The sequence below is a fragment of the Nannospalax galili genome, unplaced genomic scaffold (genome assembly GCF_000622305.1).
Source record: "Nannospalax galili isolate Female #2095 unplaced genomic scaffold, S.galili_v1.0 scaffold940, whole genome shotgun sequence".
NCBI lineage: Eukaryota > Metazoa > Chordata > Mammalia > Rodentia > Spalacidae > Nannospalax > Nannospalax galili.
Window position 1 is genome coordinate 1203895 of NW_008346079.1, and position 18903 is coordinate 1222797.

Below are 18903 nucleotides of genomic sequence, written 5' to 3' on the forward strand. Positions count from 1 at the left end.
AAACTGTTAGAGGAAAATATTTTTTTAAGTATTTTTTATTATTTTTATTTTATGTGTACGAGTGTATTGCCTGCATGTATGTGAGTGCACCCATGTCATTCAGTGCCTCGGAGGTTAGAAGAGGGCTTCAGATTCCCCTGGAACTGGAGTTAAGGATGGTTCGTAGCCGCCATGTGGGTGCTGGGAATCGAACCCTGGTCCTCTGCAAGAGCACTCAGTGCTCTTCACTACGGAGCCATCTCTCCAGCCCCTTATTATTTTGTATTGTGTTTAAGTGTTATGCCTGCATGTATGTAAGTGCACCCTGTCACCAAGTCCTGTAGTGCCCGTGGAAGACAGAAGAGGCCATCGGATCTCCTGGATTTTGAGTTACATATGGTTGTCAGCTGCCATGTTGGTGTTGGGATTTGAACCTGGGTCTTCTGCAAGAACAACCAATGCCCTTAACCACTGAGCCATCTCTCTAGCCCTGTGCCCTTCATTTTATAATAACATGGAGTTCATAGAGGTTCAGTAATTTGCTTAAGGCCATGCAGTGGTTAGTAAGTCGCTGGAATCTGAGCCCGTGGCAGATGACTCCAGAGTTAACCCTTTACTGGGGGTCAGGGCATGAACACCCTACAAAACAACAAGAGCAGTGGCTTTGAGCACGGGCCGCTCTCGCAGAAGACCCTGGTTTGGTTCCCAGCACCCACATGGAGGCTAACCACCGCCCATAACTGCAATTCCAGGGCATCTGACCTCCGCAGACATGGCAGAACTTGGGTACACACAAACACATAAAAATAGGGCCGGGCGTGGTGGCGCATGCCTTTAATCCCAGCACTCAGGAGGCAGAGATGGGGATCTCTATTGAGTTCAAGGACAGCTGGGGCTACAGGGAGACCTCTGTCTCAAAAAGACCAAAAAATAAATAAGTAAAGTATTAAAAAAGAAATACTTGATGTTATTTTTAAAATATTTTTATTTTATGTGTAAGAGTGTATTGTCTGCATATGTGTAAGTGCACCTATGTCGTGCAGTGCTTGCACAGGACAGAAGAGGCTGTTGAATCCTCTGGAACTGGAGTTATGGACTGCCATGTGGTTGTTAGCTGCCATTTGGGTGCTGGGATTGGAACCCAGGTCTTCTGCAAGAACAGCCAGTGCTCTTTACCTGCTGAGCAATCTCTCCAGCCCCAAACCACCAATAACAGAAGCTTAAGTTTGTTTCTGGAAGAGAGAGGGCCTACATTTACCTTAAGCCTCAGCCTGGAGGCCCCGCACACCTCAGGCAGGCTGGGCTCTCTGGGCCTAAGCCTGGTCAGTGTGAGCCAAGTCTTGGGAACTTGGAGTCTGCCAGGGAGCCCTGGCTTGTCTTCACAGAGAGATGTTCTTCTTAGCTCTGTGAGGGCCGTGCAGATGTGCTGCAAAGAGGGTTGCTGGAAAGAGTGTTTTCAGTCTGCCATGGAAGGTAGAGGGCTGGCTCCCCACAGACTCTGTGAGGCCTCTGAGCCAAAAGGGATGCGAAATGCTGTTGTGCATTACACTTCAGATTTTTTAAAAACGTTTTATTTTTATGTCTATGAATATATTGCCTGCATGTATATTAGAGCACCTGCGTCACGCAGTGCCTTCAGAGGTCAGAAGAGGGTGTCGGATCCCTTGGAACTTGAGTTATGGACGTTGTTGGTTGCCATGTGGGTGCTGGGAACTGAACTCAGGTCCTTTCCAAGAGCAGCCAGTGCCCGTCTCTCCAGCCTCATGTTACACTTTTGAACTTTCTTGAGACAGGGTCTCCCTGTAGCCCCAGCTAACTGAAACTATTATGTAGACCAGGCTGGCCTCCATTTCTCAGAAATCTGCTGCCTCTGCCTCCTTAGTGCCATCATGCCTGACTTAACATTTTGAAGGGGGAAATCTTTTTAAATTACTCGGGCAATAATATTTCATCCAGAAAATGTCTTTATAGATTTTAGCAAAAGGAACGTGGTGCCGCTCTTCGTCAGCCACAAACCCTCGTAGGATCGCATCTTTCTATGAGACCCGAATGTCACTCAGTTGGCAGAGTGCTTGCTTAGCATGAACAAGGCTCTGGGTTTGATTCCCAGTACCACATAGAACTGGCACTTGGATTTGAGGCCAGCCTGGGCTACATGAGACTTTACGCTGTTGGGGCCCTCTGCTCTGGAGGGTTTACTGCACAAACTTTCTCACCTGCAGAAATAAACCTGACGGACGAGTTCAGCCACATAACTTCAATTTCTAGTAGCCATGTTTCAAAAGTAAAATGATAGTGAGGGGGCTGGAGAGATGGCTCAGCGGTTAAGAGCGCCGACTGCACTTGGCAGAGGACCTAGGTTCGATTCCCAGCACCCACATGGCGGCTAACAGCCATCCACAACTCCAGTTCCAGGGGACGTCCAATGCCCTCTTCTCACCTCTACAGACATTGCACAACATGGGTGTACTTACATCGATGCAGGCAATACACTCATACACATAAAAGTAAGGAATAAAATGGTTTTATAAAAGACAGTGGGGCTGGGCATGGTGGCACACGCCTTTAATCCCAGCACTTGGGAGGCAGAGGTAGGCGGATCTCTATGAGTTCGAGGCCAGCCTGGTCTCCATGGTGAATCCAGGACACCTTTTAGAGACCCTGTCTCTAAAAGACCAAAAAAAAAAGGGGGGGGGGTTGGGGCTGGAGAGATGGTTCAGTGGCTAAGAGCTCTGGCCACTTGCAGAGGACCCAGATTTGGTTCCCAGCACCCTCATGGGGCTAATAACTCTCCTTGACCCCAGTTCCAGGGGATCTGATCTCCTCTACGGGCATTGCATGCACGTGGTGCACTTACGTGTAGGCAAAACACTTCTACATATGCATAAATATAAATAAACCAGTAAAAAAATTAAATTGTTGAAGTGAATTTCAGTAACCAACATATTCAGAATACCATTTCTGTAACTCAGTATGATACATATTAATGATTATACTCTTTTGATTGGTTGGAACAAGATGTTCTGTGTAGCTGTGGCTGGCCTGAGCTCTGAATCCTGCCTTGGCTCTCAAGCGCAGGAAGAGGCCCCACTGGGCCGATCCAGGAATGCCCCCAGCTCCTAGCGAAGCCCTGGGGAAGCTGACCTGGAGGCCTCCTTGGGAACTGCCGTCTCTTCTGGCTGAAACTGCCAGGAGCTGATTTCCTTACTGCTTTGTCCTCTCAGACCCCAAAAGAAACCTGTTTTTCAGGCTGTCTCCTAGAGTACTTGGCCTGCCTCAGGCTTGCTTGCCCTGCCCCTTTGAAGGAGGGTTTCCGGAAGCTTTGGATTAACCCTCAGATGGAAGGAGTGGGATTTCTATTGAATGAGGGTCTACAGACTGGGTGTGCCTTGGAAGGCAGCTTTCCTCCCACTGAACCCTGCCCGGGAGCGGTTAGCACAGTGAGCCCATGACTGCTTTACAACCCCTAGAGCTCTGTTGCCCTGAGACTGGGTATTGCTCCAGATGGCAGTGTCAGAATTGAGAGACCGAGCTGCCATCTTTTGATCCCCTGCATCTTAAAACCATCGATTGAAAAGACTGGTGGTGGCATAGGGTTAGGGAGCCCCAGATCGGACAGAAGAGCATTCTTTATCCACAGGTGTCCCTGACGGGACTGGACGTAAAAGGCCCCCTTCCTTTTTTAGAGATAGGGTCTCCCAGTAGGCCCAGCTGGCCTGCAACTTGCTGTGTAGACCAGGCTGGCCTGGAACTCACAGAGATCGGCCTGCCTCTGCCTCCCGAATGCTGGGATTAAAGGTGATTTTTCACCACGCCTGGCTTAGTTGGCACTTTTTTTATGGAAAATAGTTTTAGGTATTGAGACTGTGGGATTCCTCAGAGTCAGCAGGCCCAACTAGTAAGGGTAAAGTCAGAACGAGAGCAAGCTGTGCACTAGTCCTTTTTAAGCACGGTGTTCAGGACACAGGCATCCTGTCTGTCTGCCAGATGGTGGGCACAGGTCACACATAGCCTGTCAAGCTGGCCAGGGTCACCAAAGTAGAATTTATGGACGACACCAACTGCTCTGTCACCCACAGCTGGAAAGGCCCAGTGTGCTCACCGTGTTGCCATCAGAAAATGACGCTCAGGCTGCACTGAGCAGGGCTGTGTGGGGTCCTGGATAATCGCCCTTGGCTCATGGGATGACCTGGGGCTTTTAAATTAAAAAAAAAAAAAAGGTGGTGCTGGAGAGATGGCTCAGCGTTTAAGAGCTTTGACTGCTCTTGTAGAGGACCCAGGTTCAATTCCCAGCACCCACATGGCAGCTACAAGCTGTCCTTAACTCCAGTTCCAGGGGAATCCGAAGCCCTCTTCTGACCTCTGTGGCATTGCACGACACGGTGCACTCACATACATGCAGGCAGTACACTCATACACATAAAATAAAAATAATTTTTTTTAAAAAAGCACAGGAGACACTTAGCAAAATGATAGCACTTATCCAGAGCTGAGTTGGCATTTGTTCCTCCATTTGTTTTGAAACAATGTCTTTTGTAGCCCAGGCTGGTTTGAAATTCACTGTGTAGCCCAGGCTGGCCTCAAACTCTGCCCTACCTCAGCCTCCTTAGGCTGGGATTACGGGCATACACCACCTTGCCTGGTTAGATACTGGGTTTCTTTTGTATTTTGACAAAGTCTGGCCCAGGCTGGCCTCACCCTCCCAAGTGCTGGGGGTTTCAGACAGGCAGCTGTGCCTGGGTTTTCAGGGTTTGTGGTGGTTTGCCTTTGTTTCTGGTACATTTATTTATTGTGTGTGTGCGTGCGTGTGTGCGCATGCACGTGTGTGTGCGTGTGCGCGTGCTTGCCATAGCTGGTTCTTTCCTTCCATCGTGCAGGTTCCAGGGGTTGAATGCAGGTTGTGGCAGGTTCTTTGCCTACGAGCCATCCTTGTGTTTCTTTGTTTGTTTTTCAGTGCTGGGAATTAAATTTAAGGCCTAATTCATGCTGGTCAGGCACTCCACCACATGAGCTATCTGCCCAGCCCATGTGTCCATTTCTAATTTGTCTTTTCTAGGCAGGGTCTTGATGCACTTGTAGTCCCTGGCCTCCAGCAGGTCCAGTGTTTGCAGATGCTACTGAGGTCAGCAGCAACCTGTGCATGCCCAACCGATGAATGGAGAGGCAGGTGAGGGTCCCTCCAGCTGAAGCTGCACCTGCTGCTCCTGTGAGGTGTCCTCTTTCCCAGGCCCCTGCCCATCTCTGTGCTGTCCCTGCCATTGTCCCTGAGGGTCAGCTCTCTGGGGATCCTAGCATGGAGCCATCCGGTTGCTTCTTATTTTACACAAACTGGAGACTGTATCCTAACCATCGTTTCCAGATGGCACCAAGGGGCTCTCCGCACCTGTACCAGTGAGTGAGTCTCCTCTGTTGCTTAGGGGAAGGAAGAAGGGCTTAGAGGCAGCGTGGTTCTTAAAGGCAGAGAGCATTGAGCATCAGCCCTGGCGGCTCATACCAGGTCCTGTCTGTGAGCTAGCCTTCGCCTTCCCACGGTACCCAGCACATTGTGAGGCCAAGCATTCAGATGAAGAGCACCGCACAGTCGTCACAGACCAGAGCTGTGCAGGGTCTGCCTGCACCAGACCCTGGCTTTTCCTGACCCTCTCGCTGCTTGAGCTTCCCTAGCGCTCAGGTGATCAAGACCCAAGTGAGGCTAAAGATGGAAGCCTCAGACAGTCTGATTGCTCAGGGTCCCAGTGCGTCCTGCTCACCCTTTGCAGCCAAGTTAACAACAATCAGGTTGGTCTCGTTTTAGGACATAGTGGCAGGAGACCAGGGCCGGGATCTGTGTGTTGATAACCACCCCGTCCCCTTGCTGGCAGCTGAACCCAGAGCCTCGGCTGCCTCAGGTACGGGGCCAGATTTTATCACTGAGCCATGTTGCAGGCCCAGCTCACTGTTGAGACAAGCCAGGAAGGCCGTTCTGTGGTGTGGGCAGACCCTGTTGTAGTGAGACGGGTGGAGTGGTTGGGTGGGAAGTACTAATGAGCCATCAGCCCTGGTCAACAAGGCAAGAAAAGGGAGCACAGGTCCAGTTCAGATCCTCTGGGCCCGAGAACAGGGCCTGTCAAACTCTGGTGTACTCTCCTGGCTGTCCTTTGACCTTTTGACTTGTGGGATCTGGGTAGATACCTGTACCCTGTCTGTGTCGTTCTACCTCAGGAGGGAAAGTTCTGGGCCTTTGCTGCCAGAGCCCGAGGCCTTGATACCTTGGAGTAAACAGAGCTTTGGTTTGAAGAGACTTTTGTGCTCCCTGGACTCTCCCCCAACTCGTCTTTGTAGATGAGCTGGTGGGCTCTACTGGATTCCAGTGTGACTGTAAGGCCTGCAGACAGACAGGAGCTTGGAGCTTTGGGGCTGTAAATAAACCAGTATCATCTCCTGCATTACAGGGACTGGGCTTGGATAAGCCTGTGTTTTCAGATCTTTGGAGTCACGCTTTCCAATTGACTGCATCCATCCTTTGGCTTAACTGCTTAGGTTTGCACCTCTTCTAAAAAACCAGTCCTGGCCGGGCATGGTGGTGCATGCCTTTAATCTCAGCACTTGGGAGGCAGAGACAGGTGGATCTCAGTGAGTTCAAGGCCAGCCTGGTCTACATAGTGAGGTCCATGACGGCTGGGGCTACAGGGAGACCCTGTCTCAAAAAGACCAACCCCCCCCCCCAAAAAAACCAAAAACAAAAAAAAACTCAGTCCTTCACAGTGGGAATCTGGAAGGTAATGCACCTAGGCCCGGTTTCCTGAGGAAGTGCTTAGTAAGCAGTAGCCATAAGTGGAAAGGCCTTGGGACATCAGGGCACTTTGGGATAAAAGCAGGTGGAAGCAGTGGCTGTAAGGGGGATGCAGAGGTGCCATGCCTTTTAGAGCCCCGTTCTCCTGGCACAACCATAGTTGAGGACTTGGTGTAAAACCCCAGGCCTAGCTCAGACTAATCCCCTGTGACCTCATTTCTGTCAAGGCATTCAGCTGAGGTTTCTCTCGTTCTGACCGTGCTTTGGGCTTGGGTGCTAATGGGTGGTGGGTAAGCTCTCCTGGCCCTGTGCTCATGCCATTGAACTGCCTGCCCCTGCCCCTCTGCTGGTGGTGCTGGAGGCCAGGCCCTGTTGTGACAGGAGCTCTCCGGCAGCAGCGTCATGCAAGTGCCCCCCTCCTGACACTGACCTTTGGGATCTGGAGCAAAGACTGTTCTTATCCCAGCCACCTCTTAGACCCAGCAGTGGCATTGCGTAGCTTGCAGACCACGTTTGCCCAGCTGTGATGTGGGTGAGGGTTTCTGCCCTGGCATCTGGAATCTAACTGGGTGGGAAGCATCGTGAGGAGGGACTTGGGGCCCATTTCTGGCCGAACTGCTTGTGAGCCTTTTTACTTTTTTCAAAACCCCGAGAAACTTTTTCAGGGAGGGTCTTTTTGAGGCAGGTTCTCCCTACGGCCCCAGCTGGCCTGGAACTCAGCTATAGAGACCAGGCTGGCCTCCATCTTGCAGAGATCCACCTGCCTCTACCTCCCAAGCGCTGGGACTAAAGGTGCACGTCACCGCGCCTGGCTCCTCTGAGAAACTTACTTGGCTCATAGGACAGAATGGAAATGAAAAATAAAAAGAAATGCTGGAACAGGAATCCAGCCTACCATCTCAGCTAAAAAGGACATCCCTGACTTTAAAATGTTAAGTGTTAGGGTTCTGGGTAACCCCTGCCAAAGTAACAGTTGGAACTCCCTTGGGTTAAAGCAAAATAACTACCACATTATGTCCAAAACCACTTAATTGCCCAGCAGCGTCACAGATCGGTCAGGGTGGGGGCAATGTTACAACACCCGGCAAATGCCTGGATGCTAGGAATCCCCGTGTGGATAAACTCCTCAGATGGTGGGTTTCTGTGTTGAAACTTGAGGACTGTGTTGGTTTTGGAGGATGCTGTTCTCCTGGGCAGCTTTGGAGGGCACTGGTATGTGTAAGGTCAAGTCACCACATGGGGAGCCAAGACAGGCTGCTGCCCACCTGGACGGCCGCAGTGCCCAAGCAGAAGCATCGCTGACTTTGGAACGTAAACATGGTCCCTCCTTCCTGTGGCAGTCAGGTTTAGCAAATGCAAACATAAGGGTCCAGTCTAATTTGAATTTCAGATCAGCTGAGATTTATGAGTAAATTTAAGATTTAAGCATATGTCAGGTGTTTTCAAATTTAAGTATGCCTCAGTATCGCATAGGTTTCTCCCTTATGAAACCTCTCCCCTATGTAACTAACTGGATGTTCTGTGTGCTGTCTGGCCACATTCCCCTTCCCTCCTTTATGGGTTCTGGAAGGTTAAGATAGTGCCTCGAAGAGTGGAAAACGCCCCCACACCTTGATGGCGGTTCTGAGCTCTGAGCTTGTTTCATGTTAAGTTCTGCTGTGAGCATAGTCACGCAGTCCCTAGGTTGCCTGCCTGCATGTCTTCAGTCCTCAGTTACTGCCTGTTGAGTTAAAGCTGCACGAGATGTGACCCATCCGCCCTGGCCTTCTGTGATAGTGGTGGCTGTTGGTTAGCATATCCAGAGATTGGTTCCAAAGCCGCTCTTGGCCCATCGTTGGTGGGTTGGTTTGGGGTGGGGCTCAGAGCCCCTTCACTGCTTCATTTTTTGAGAGAAACTTGAGGCTACCCACAAACTTGCTGGTCAGTCAGGATGGCCTCAGGTTTGGGGTCTTCCTATTTTAGGCTCTTGAGTGCTTGGGTAACTGGCACACTTGACCACGTGGCACTTCCTCCTTCCCCATCTGCAGAGCCTTCTAGCACCTCAGGCATCTTTGAGCAGGGTCTGGAGCCAGAGGGGAGAGCAGCGCTGGCTGACAGCTGTCTCTCCTGTCTTGCCGTGCTAGGCTTCTGTCCTTCCTTGGTAGGGTACAGCACTGATCGGCGCCTCTAGCGGGCAGCGCTGCTGCTCTCTCTCTCTCTCTCTCTCTCTCTCTCTCTCTCTCTCTCACATACACACACACACACTCCAGCTCCGGTCCCCTTTTGTGACACCTACAGGTCCCTCCTGTTTCTGTGGAAATAGGTTACCAAGTGTTCCTGACTTTTCCAGCTAGTTCATTCCTGTTGTGCAGTAATAGCAGCCTGTGGGGCCTGAGCTCCCTCCTGGTCAGTATTCCAGGTCCATGTGAGACTTCACCTATGGTGTGGAGAGCAGGTCTAAGGAGATGTTCAAGACGGAAGGCCATGCCCCCCGGGGGGTCCATAAGCTGTTTGTTGGAGGGGTGTGGGCTTTCCCACTTGCAGAAGAACTCTGGATTGGGTGGAGGCAACTCCATGTCCCAGGTGGTTCCTGTGCTCAGTGATTCTCAGTTCCGCTCTAGTCCTGGCTGGCATAGGGTCAGCCTGTCCACTCCAGCCTTTAGGACAGTGCAGAGTAATGTCTTAGGGAGTCAGAAGCTTCATCTACCCAAAATGCCTAAGATGTAGGGCAGTAAAAACGAGCTTGAGGTTGGGGATGGCTCACACATGGAATCTCAGCACTTGGGCTGAGGCACGTTTGACGTTAACCTAGGCTACTTAGCGAGGCCCTGTCTTAGGGACAAAAAACAAGTCTGTAATACTGGAGACTCTTGCTGACCACCGGACGGGAATAGTGTCTGCATTAGGGAACCGCACCTTTGAACAGTAACCAAGGAGTCTGGCTTTCAGCGGACACCCTGTGCCCAGCTGCGCACACAGCAGGATGGGGCTCGGGAGCCCAGGGAACCACAGCCAAATGCAGCCCGGGAAGCTTAGTAATGGACTTCGGCAGGTGGCGTTCACCTCTTTACCAGCACTTGGGGCTGGAGGCAGAAGGATCGGGAGTTCCAGGCTAGCCTGAGCTACATGAGCCCTGTCTTAATCCTTTTTGGGGGCTGGGGAACTGGTTCTTGGAGAGGACCCAGGTTGGGTTCCCAGCACCCACATGGTGGTTAAGAACCTCCTGGAACTCCAGTTCTTAGCTTCTGCATGCACAGGTACACTTACATGCAGGCCACACGCACATAAAATAAAAATAAATTTAAAAATCCTTTTCCCAGATGCACAGTAAATTGAGGGCACTGTCTGCTGCTGTGGCTTCACTCCTTGGGCTGCAGACTGAGCAAGTTTTGCAGGGTTCAGCCTGTGTTCAGGAAAAGGGGGCGCACTCAGCTGCAGGCTGGCCTGACAGTGGTTCATGGTTCTCCCTGGGGAGTTTGCTGTGTTGTTTTACTACCATACACCCTGCTGTCCTCCTTATCCTCAACAGCTGGCCGTGGGTGCTTCAATTGATAGAGGTACAGGCTCCAGGGGTGTGCGGAGAAGCCAGGCTGTGCGGCTCAGTGGCAGTACAAAGACAGGTAACCTCTCTCCCTGGAAGTTGAGCAGCAACTGTATATTTGGTAAATACTTAGAGTGGGCTTTTGACACAGAGACTGTAGTCCAGGCTGGGGACCAGCCCTTGTGGAGCCCAGCAATCCCCTGAGTAAGCTGCATGGCATAGTGAGGCCAGAGGTGGGGGCACACGGACCACCTGGGGCTCAGCCTCATCTCTGCTCCCACTAGCTGGGTGAGCTTGACCGAGCACATCACTCGGCTTCTCTGAGCTTGAGGTTAATCGCCATACCTGCATTCTTGAGTGACTCTGAAGTGAGCTCTGTATGTCACAGGCTTTGGCACTTTGAGACCTTGTGCAGGCTGGTAACGGTAATGGTCCTGCCTGAGATGCTCATGGGTGCCAGCACTTCAAGGGGTGGTGGGCCGTTTGAGACCCCAACACCGTAGGCTGAGTCGGAACCAGATCTAGAGTTACTTACTGGGGCACCTTCCTGTGGGCAATTGGGGGCCTCCCAAGGAGGCTTTACACTGAGATCTATGGCGGCAGAAGGATCGGCCACTTTGCTTCGGCATGCCCTGTGTGACCTTGGGGGAGGCCCATCCCTCCATGATGTTCTCTCCACAGCTGGGAAGACAGTGTCCTTCTGAAGCTGGTCAGTGACAGCATGCTAGAAAGTACTTCGTCTGTCTTTGCACAAGTCAGCAGCCTCTGAAGGTGGCAGCAGCTACTGATCTGACTAGAGTCCGGTGTGTTCATCAGAAAAGGCCAGTCGGGAAGCCCTGATTTCAGCCCTTGATTATTACCCACTTGTAGGTAGGGCTTCAGGGATTGGCACCAGTTGTAAGGGTGGCCGTAGCTCCTTTGGGGCTGCAGGGTCCCTGTCTGGGAAGGAAGAGTGGGCATGCTGAATGCCTGGGTCACCACAGGCTACACATAGTCTGCTAGGCTGGGCCCGCCAGACCGGCCAGCATCATGTGACTGCTGCCTGGCCTGCCCTCCACCTATGCACCGATGGCCTGTGGACTCGGCTGACTGCTGGTCTGCAGCTTCGTCTCTGCAGGGCCTCAAGACGCTCTGAGCTTCCAAAACCTGCCCCCTCCCATCCACAGACCCTCCTGTGTCTCTTCTGCGAGCTGTGGGACTGGGTGGGAAGGTGGGCAGGGGAGGGAGGCCTATAAGAGCGGCAGCCAGGGCAGCAGGCAGAAAGCTTGAACAAGGTGAGAAGACGAGCTTCACGTTCTCCGCACACTGTAGAAAACCTCTCCTCTGAGGGGTTTCTGGGGACAGACAGTCTGTCCATCTCTAGGTTCCTCCCCTGGTTCCACCCCATCCCCAGACTGGGCGACAGCTGGATGCAGTCTGTCTTTAAACTGTCGCCAGGCTGGTCTGGGAAGGACAGGCACACAGGTGGGTCGCCCTCCCCATGGCTTTACTGCTCTGAGCTATATAGCTCAAGCACATGGCATTGGCCTTCACTACCCAGGAAGGGTGCGGGAGGGAGAACTGTGCCCTCCACCCCCAGCGTCTGCTCTGGTCCCGGATGTGGCCGACCAACCTCTCTGGGGCAAAGTCTGCTGTGGAGATCTGGGAGGGGGGCTAGAAGGATGAGCTCGCATCCATTTCCTGTGGGGGTGGGCTGTGGTGGCCGTAGGGGTGATCAACAGGTCACTGGCGCTCAAGACCTGTGCCTTTGGCCATAGTGAAGTGGTTAACCTGGGCCGCTTGCTTCTTTTCCATCTCATCCTGGGTTTGAGATCACAGGCTTTAGAGTCAAAATAGACTCATGCTGGCCGTGACCTTGACAAGTAGCTTCTGCTGTGCACCTTCATCTCCTTTCATAGTCGGACCTGTGAGAGGAACCAGTTTGCTAACACTTCAAGTGTTAAGAAAGACAACCTTGCAGTGTTTAAAACTGTAGCATGTTCAGCCCTTGGTGTGTAGAGAAATTGCTGCAGTGCTGTGAGGAGGATGTGGGTGCCCGCTCCTCAAGGGTCTCTGCCTAGGAGACAGCCCTGATTGGTAGTCTGGCTTCCTAGAATTCTCTGACACTCTTCTCTTTTGAGAGGTCAGGATGGGGGTCACTTGGAAATAGTAACTTCCGGGGAGACTTTGAATAACAGCATCTGTTGAGTTCTTGACCGAGTGCTAGGCACCCTGAATGTGCTCTGTTCTTTAGATGTCCCAGTGAGTGCTGAGGTCTTACCTCAGTTCTCACAGAGGAGTAGATGCAGAGGGGCTCTCCAAGGACTCCATTTCAAGTCCTTGACGAGGTTCCCTGTGCTTAGCAGTGGGTGTCTGGCTTTCCTGAACATTGAGTGCAGGGCTATCACTCTGAAAGTGGACGGTTTAGACATCTGAGGCCTTGGGGCACCCACCACCAACTGCTGGCCTTCCTTTCCTTCCTTCATGGCTGTGGAAGCTCCTGTGCCTGCCACTCAAAACCATCTTAAATAACTAAGAAAAGTGTCTAGTAAGTAAAGAGAGGGCTAGAAAAAGGCCCGCGTGCCCAGCCCCTAAGTGTCGATGGCCGCCTGCAGAGGTTTTGGTGTGCCCCCATTTTCCCCCCATTTTCTTTACTGGGGGGCGGCAGCGAGACCTTTTCCTCCTTCCAATACCCTGTAGCCTCTGAAAGGTCTTCATTGAGGAGGAAGCTATCCTAGGGCCTGTTTCCCCACACTGACACCCCCCCCCCCCCCCCGCCTGACCCATGGTAACCAATTGGAAAAAGTATGCAAACACATTAAGATCACACTAAGGTTTGGTCCTTCCCAGCCCCAGTGGATGTGCGAGAACCACCGGCAGCCTCGGAGGTTCTGGTGGGTTGGTAGACCCCTGGCAAGGGAGTGGCGCCCCTGGTTCACAAGTTAGTGTTACAGCTCATCCTGGGGAGAAGCCCCTTTCCCACATGCATGCAGTCCTTCTTGCAGACAGAGTGGTTTAGGACTGTGCCCCCTTTGCTGCTCTGACCTGTGTGGCTGTGTGCAGATGTACAAAGGGTATGTACTGCAGGAGGCCTGGGTGGAGGTGGCAGGTGCAGGCTCCAGAAGACGGTAGGAAGGTTGACGTGGCTGACATAGTATGGTCAGTGTCTGCACAAGATTGGTTTCCATTGGAAACTGCTCCAGGTGCCAAGTCCAACTGGACTCTGTGTGTGTGTGTGTGTGTGTGTGTGTGTGTGTGTGTGTGTGACGTGCACACAGTGGGTGACTTGAGAAGGGGCCCAGAAGGTGATGCACGTTTGATTGAAGTCAAGTCCAAACCCTCGCCTGTCTTGCAACTCCTGCAGTGCCTGTGGCAGCTCATCAGAGCTCTACTGGATTTCTCAGAGCCCTCCACCCTGGACTTACTCTTGTTGGGAGCAACTAGGAACAGGGAAAAAGGGGCACCATGGGTTCTCAGGCAGAGGACACTCTGGGGATGGGGCTTTTGTACAAACTCCACTTAGGACGCATTTAAGACTTGCTGTGTATGCCTAGACAGGCTGCCTTCTCTCCATTGTGGGGTGGGGCTGGAGTGCAGACAAGCAGGCCCTCCGACCTCTCCTGATTCAACAGAGGACAGAACTTGCAATCCCTAACTGTGTTCCATTTAGATCTTGATGGGGTTGATCCTAGTCAGCCCTGGTGAGTTTTAAGAGTTTTCGTAAGGGCTGAGCATGATGGCACACACCTTTAATCCCAGGAGAGGCAGGTGGATCTGTGAGATCATCTACATAGCAAGTTCCAGGCCACATGGGGCTACAGGGAGACCCTGTTTCAAAACAAAACAAAGTTCTCATAAGGACCCACTGTGATAGTGTACACCTTTAATCCCAGTACTTGGGAGACTGAAGGGGATCTCTGAGTTCAAGGCCAGCCTGGGCTACAGGGTGCAACTCTGTCTCAAAGACACAAGCCTGGCATTGGGGCACACATCTGTAACCCCAACACTTGGCAGGCTGGGGCAGGGGGATTGCTGGAAGGTTAAGGCTAGCTTGGGCTACACCCAAGACCCTACTGCCTTAAATCAGTAGAAACTTTAAGGAATGTCGTTGCAGTCATTTGTTTTTGGAGAGAGCACCATGGCATACCTGTGGAGGTCAGAGGACAACTTTGAGGGATGCTCTTCTGCCGTGGGTTCCAGGGGTGTCAGACTTGGCATCTGTCCTCTGAGCTGTCTCGCCAGTGTCTCCCCCTTCACAGAAGAGCCTCAGCATGCCTCACTCCATTGCTGACATACGTCCAGTCAATACATTCTGCTCCGGGCCCTGTGGGCTCTCCTGCTGGCTCAGACTTGCTGTTGAGGACTGGGAGAAGTAACTTAATTTGTAGCTCAGGTGGGCACTAGCTTGGCCCAGAGTTGAAGCAGGTAAAGATATGTCGTCAGGGAACTAACTGGGTGGTAGGTGGCTTGTCTAGGTCAACTCAGGGGTCACAGGAGAGTAGTTGTCTTGCAACTTGAGATTTTCCAGTTTTGTGCTGCGAAGCATTGGGAATGAGGGAAGCTGTGGGCTGGTCCCACAGTCCCAGTTATCAGAAGGCATGTGGGTAGCGTTAGGGGGCAGCGGCTCCAGTGAGGGGCGGAAGCTGGGAAAGCATCGGCCTCAGTCAAAGTTAGGAGCCCGACAAGAACACTTTCTGCTCATTACGGGACATGGTCTGATGAAGAACCTTCTTGTGAGTCCAGCTGGGCAGATTTCTGTGTTCAGGGGCCGGGGCAGTTCCTGAACTGGTGTGGCTGACCAGCAAGGGAGTAAAGCAAGGGCCAAGTGGGCAAGCAGAATCCCAGGATGTGTCTTTTCCTGCGGATTTATGGGGGAGGGAGGGACAGACTGTGTTGGTCCTCAGAATTGTGGCGGGAAAGTGCTTGTGGGTGTGAAAGAGAGTGGACTGATTAGAGCAACTTCCTTTAAAAAAGACCTTGTGTTCTGTTCTTTTTTTTTTTTTTTTTTCCAAAATTAATTTTTATTTTATTGTTATGAGTGTTAGGCCTGCAAGTGTGTAAGTGTACCCATGCATGTCATGTAATGCCCATGGAGGACAGAAAAGGACGTCGGGTTCCCCTGGAACTGGAGTTAGGGATGGTGGTTAGCCACCATGTGGGTGCTGGGAATGGAACCCAGGTCCTCTGCAAGAGCAGCCAGTGCTCTTAACCGCTGAGCCACTTCTCCAGCCCTGTGTACTGTTCTTTTCTTTTAATGTGTATGAGTGTATTGCCTGCATGGATGTGAGTGCACCCGTGTCATGCAATGCCACAGAGGTCAGAAGAGGGCTTCGGATTCCCCTGGAACTGGAGTTAAGGACGGTGCATAGCTGCCATGTGGGTGCTGGGAATCGAACCCAGGTCCTCTGCAAGAGCAGCCAGTGCTCTTAACCTCTGAGCCACCTCTCCAGCCCTGTGTACTGTTCTTAGAGCCATGTCTGTCTTCGTAGAAGAGTGAGCTCGCTGCTGTGCCTGGTAACCCAGCCTCTGCATTGGGAGTCTGCACCTGTGGACAGCCACAGACAGCAGGTAGTTTTAAGTGCCCTTGTTTGGTACCCTCTTGTGTGGTCAGGAAACCTCTCTTTTAAATGAATGTGGATGAGCTACATGTAGTCAGTTCCTTACGATTGGAGATGAAGTTTGTTTTCAGTGTCCTCAGGTTGTGACTAGCACCTGGACAGTGTCTTGTGCATGACTTGACATCACTAGTTTTCTTTGGGGTAAAGTGTAGAAGGTGGAGCACTTGCATCAAGCGGGAGCACTTTCTTTGGGAGAAAGAGGCTGGTTCTTGCCTCACCCACAGGCCAGCGAGGACAGAGCTGGTCCTGGCGTGGCCCTGGTCTTCATTGCCCCCGTAGGCATCTTCAGCTTGCGTGTAACTGCTCATGCAGAGACTCGTAGAAGATCCTGCCTTTCCTCATGACCCTGCCTTGGTTTGGGAGCCCTGGGTTGTATTACAGTGCTGATTTGGGCATGGGCTTCCCTCCCCAGTCTCGGTTCCTGTCTCAGAAGCCAGCGTACATTTGGACTCTTAAGGCCTTCTGACCTCAGAACTGGGATCTGGGCTGCCAGTGCCTGCCTCCTCCTACTGCACTGAGAATGTGCATGGTGGGGATGGTGGTGACACAGGCTCTACACCGCTGTCTTCCTTGTCCCCACAGAACCTTCTGCTCCAGCCAAGGTGGTGAGGGCAGCTGCCCCTAAACAACGCAAGGGCAGCAAGGTGAGAAGGAAGTGGGTCGGCCTGTGGCCGGGGAGGTGGTGCCCTTTCCTCTTGTAGTGGGGGCTTCTGGACTCGGAAGCGCGTGGAAGCCCTTTCTGGGCCCAGGGCACAGTGTCTGAGTGCATGGACTGGTGTGGCCCTGACCCCCCTAGGGAGGCCAGCACTTGGGTGAGGGCCTGAATGGCAGTGGCAGGGTGACCCTGGGTGGGGCCTTCATATTCATAGACCTTGTCTTGCAGGTTGGTGACTTTGGAGATGCAATCAATTGGCCCACACCGGGAGAGATAGCCCACAAGAGTGTGCAGGTGAGTGTGGGGATAGGGCAGGAAGGTTCAGAAAGCCTCTGGCCTCACCTTTCTTTGGTTTTTAAAAAAGGAGTTGTCGGCAGGGCACTGTACTGCAGGCCTGTAGTTCCACCACTTAGGGAGATGCCTGCGGAGTCCAGGAGCTCAAGGCCGACCTGGGTAGCATTAGACACATCCCCGTCTCAGAAAGTGGAAACTAGTTCCGTGATGTGGGCAGCACGGAGCTAACTAGGGATTACTGTAGTGTGGACTTTACCTGGGGCCAGGGACCGCCAGCTCATCTCCTCACCCACAGTGCACTCACCTCTTCCCCAAGAATCCCAGTTTCCAGAAGTCAGTCCTGGCTCTTGATGGCCAGGTACGGGCTAGCAAACAGCTGTGCCGTGGCGTGTCAGACCTTACATTCTCCATCTCTGCACGGGACTCCCTGTGATGCTGAGAGGGGTTAGCAGGCCAGGCACGGACCCCTGTTGGCGAAGCTCGTTCAGTCCTGCTGGACCCCAACGGAGGACGTACGGTCACCTCTGCTCCTTGCGGTGCTTTGCTCCAAGGGGATATTTTAGAGACAGTAGAGAGAAGCCAGGGTGGACATGTCTTCCACCCTGCATATGAGCAGACCCCTGTGGGCTGGGCACCTCTGTCCTGGAAGTGCCCATCACAGATTTGGGTAGGCTGGGGAGAGAATTTTTTTTACACACCACCAGGCCTCGGGATGCGTCTCTGACCCAGAGGCTCCAGCATGACCCCTCCCTTGCCTCTCTCACTGCAGCCGCAGTCCTATAAGCCTCAGCCTGCTCGTAAGCTGCCGTCCAAGAAGGACATGAAGGAGCAGGAGAAAGGGGAGGGAAGCGACAGTAAGGACAGCCCGAAAGCCAAGTCGGACGAGTCAGGGGAGGAGAAGAACGGGGACGAGGACTGCCAGCGAGGCGCGCAGAAGAAGAAGGGTGAGTGTCCGGGCGGTGCTGCAGAGCTCTGGGGGCTGCGGAGGGTCCTCATGAAGCCCAGAGTGCCTGAGTTCCTCGGGGAGCCATGCTCTCTGCAGCCTCGGTCCATGGGCTCTTTTCTCTTTAACAAGAGTTTGCAGTACTCAGTTTCCAAAAACCCGCTGAAATGGTTAGGGTACAGGCTTGACTCCCTCAGGGCAGATCCAATGTAAACATCTTAAGGTGGAAGTTACTGTCTCCCACAGAACCACATGGTGTGGGCAGTCAGGCCTGTTGTGGCCACTCCTAACTCTGTCTCACTGCAATGCAGTGGTCCCTCACCAGCCAAGATGTCCTACTCACTCCAGCTAGATAACAGGCTCTCCCAGGCAGCATGTGCGTGATGTCGGCCTGGGACGCTGTTGTGTGTTCTGAGCAGCTATGTGTCTGAATCCAGAAGGTGAATCAGGACCTATAGTTGGTTATTGGGAGTTAGTTGGAAATCTCAATAATGCTGAGGACCGCTGGCTGCCTTATTTTAGAGATGAGAAAGAGACCCCGTGTGGGAAAGGGATTTGTCCCCAAGGATTATCGGTCCAGGTGGGGACTAGGCCTCACCCTTGGAGAAAGTGAAGAGCCATGTGAGGAGGGGACCTGCCATGCCTCTCACGTGCCCGTGCTGTCCCTCAGGGAACAAACACAAGTGGGTTCCGTTGCAAATAGACATGAAGCCCGAAGTACCCAGAGAGAAGTTGGCCTCGCGTCCCGCGCGCCCACAGGAGCCAAGACACACACCTGCCAGCCGAGGGGAGATCAAAGGTATGCCCCCCTGCCCACTGCAGAGGGTTTGGACGAGGGGGATGCCCTCGGACCTGACCCTGTGCCCCCCCCCATAGGGCCTGAGCCCACCACCTACATGCCTGTGTCTGTGGCCCCCCCCACCCCGGCCTGGCAACCAGAGACCAAACCGGAGCCTGCCTGGCACGACCAGGACGAGACAGCGAGTGTGAAGAGTGATGGGGCTGGTGGGGCTCGGGCTTCCTTCCGTGGCCGTGGACGGGGGCGTGGTCGCGGCCGGGGACGCGGCCGGGGTGGCACTCGAAGTACGTGAGGCCCCTTTGGGCTCCAGGATGTCCAGGGAGCGTGGCGGGAGGGGGAGGGGG

At 52.9% G+C, this 18903-nt stretch overlaps 1 protein-coding gene across 2 annotated transcripts in view; it reads left to right on the top strand.

Moving 5' to 3' along the window:
• Larp1 (La ribonucleoprotein domain family member 1) overlaps positions 1–18903 on the top strand; it is a 59936-nt gene that overhangs the window by 19184 nt on the left and 21849 nt on the right. The window contains exons 2-6 of one of the 2 annotated variants that reach the window (XM_029567935.1): positions 16451–16512; positions 16752–16817; positions 17587–17761; positions 18431–18559; positions 18637–18843. In XM_029567935.1, coding sequence (XP_029423795.1) covers positions 17638–17761; positions 18431–18559; positions 18637–18843 — 460 coding nt within the window. In that variant the 5' untranslated portion in view covers positions 16451–16512; positions 16752–16817; positions 17587–17637. Of the gene's footprint in view, positions 1–16450; positions 16513–16751; positions 16818–17586; positions 17762–18430; positions 18560–18636; positions 18844–18903 lie in introns of those variants that run through there. The other variant, XM_008842343.3, reaches the window with a different exon arrangement.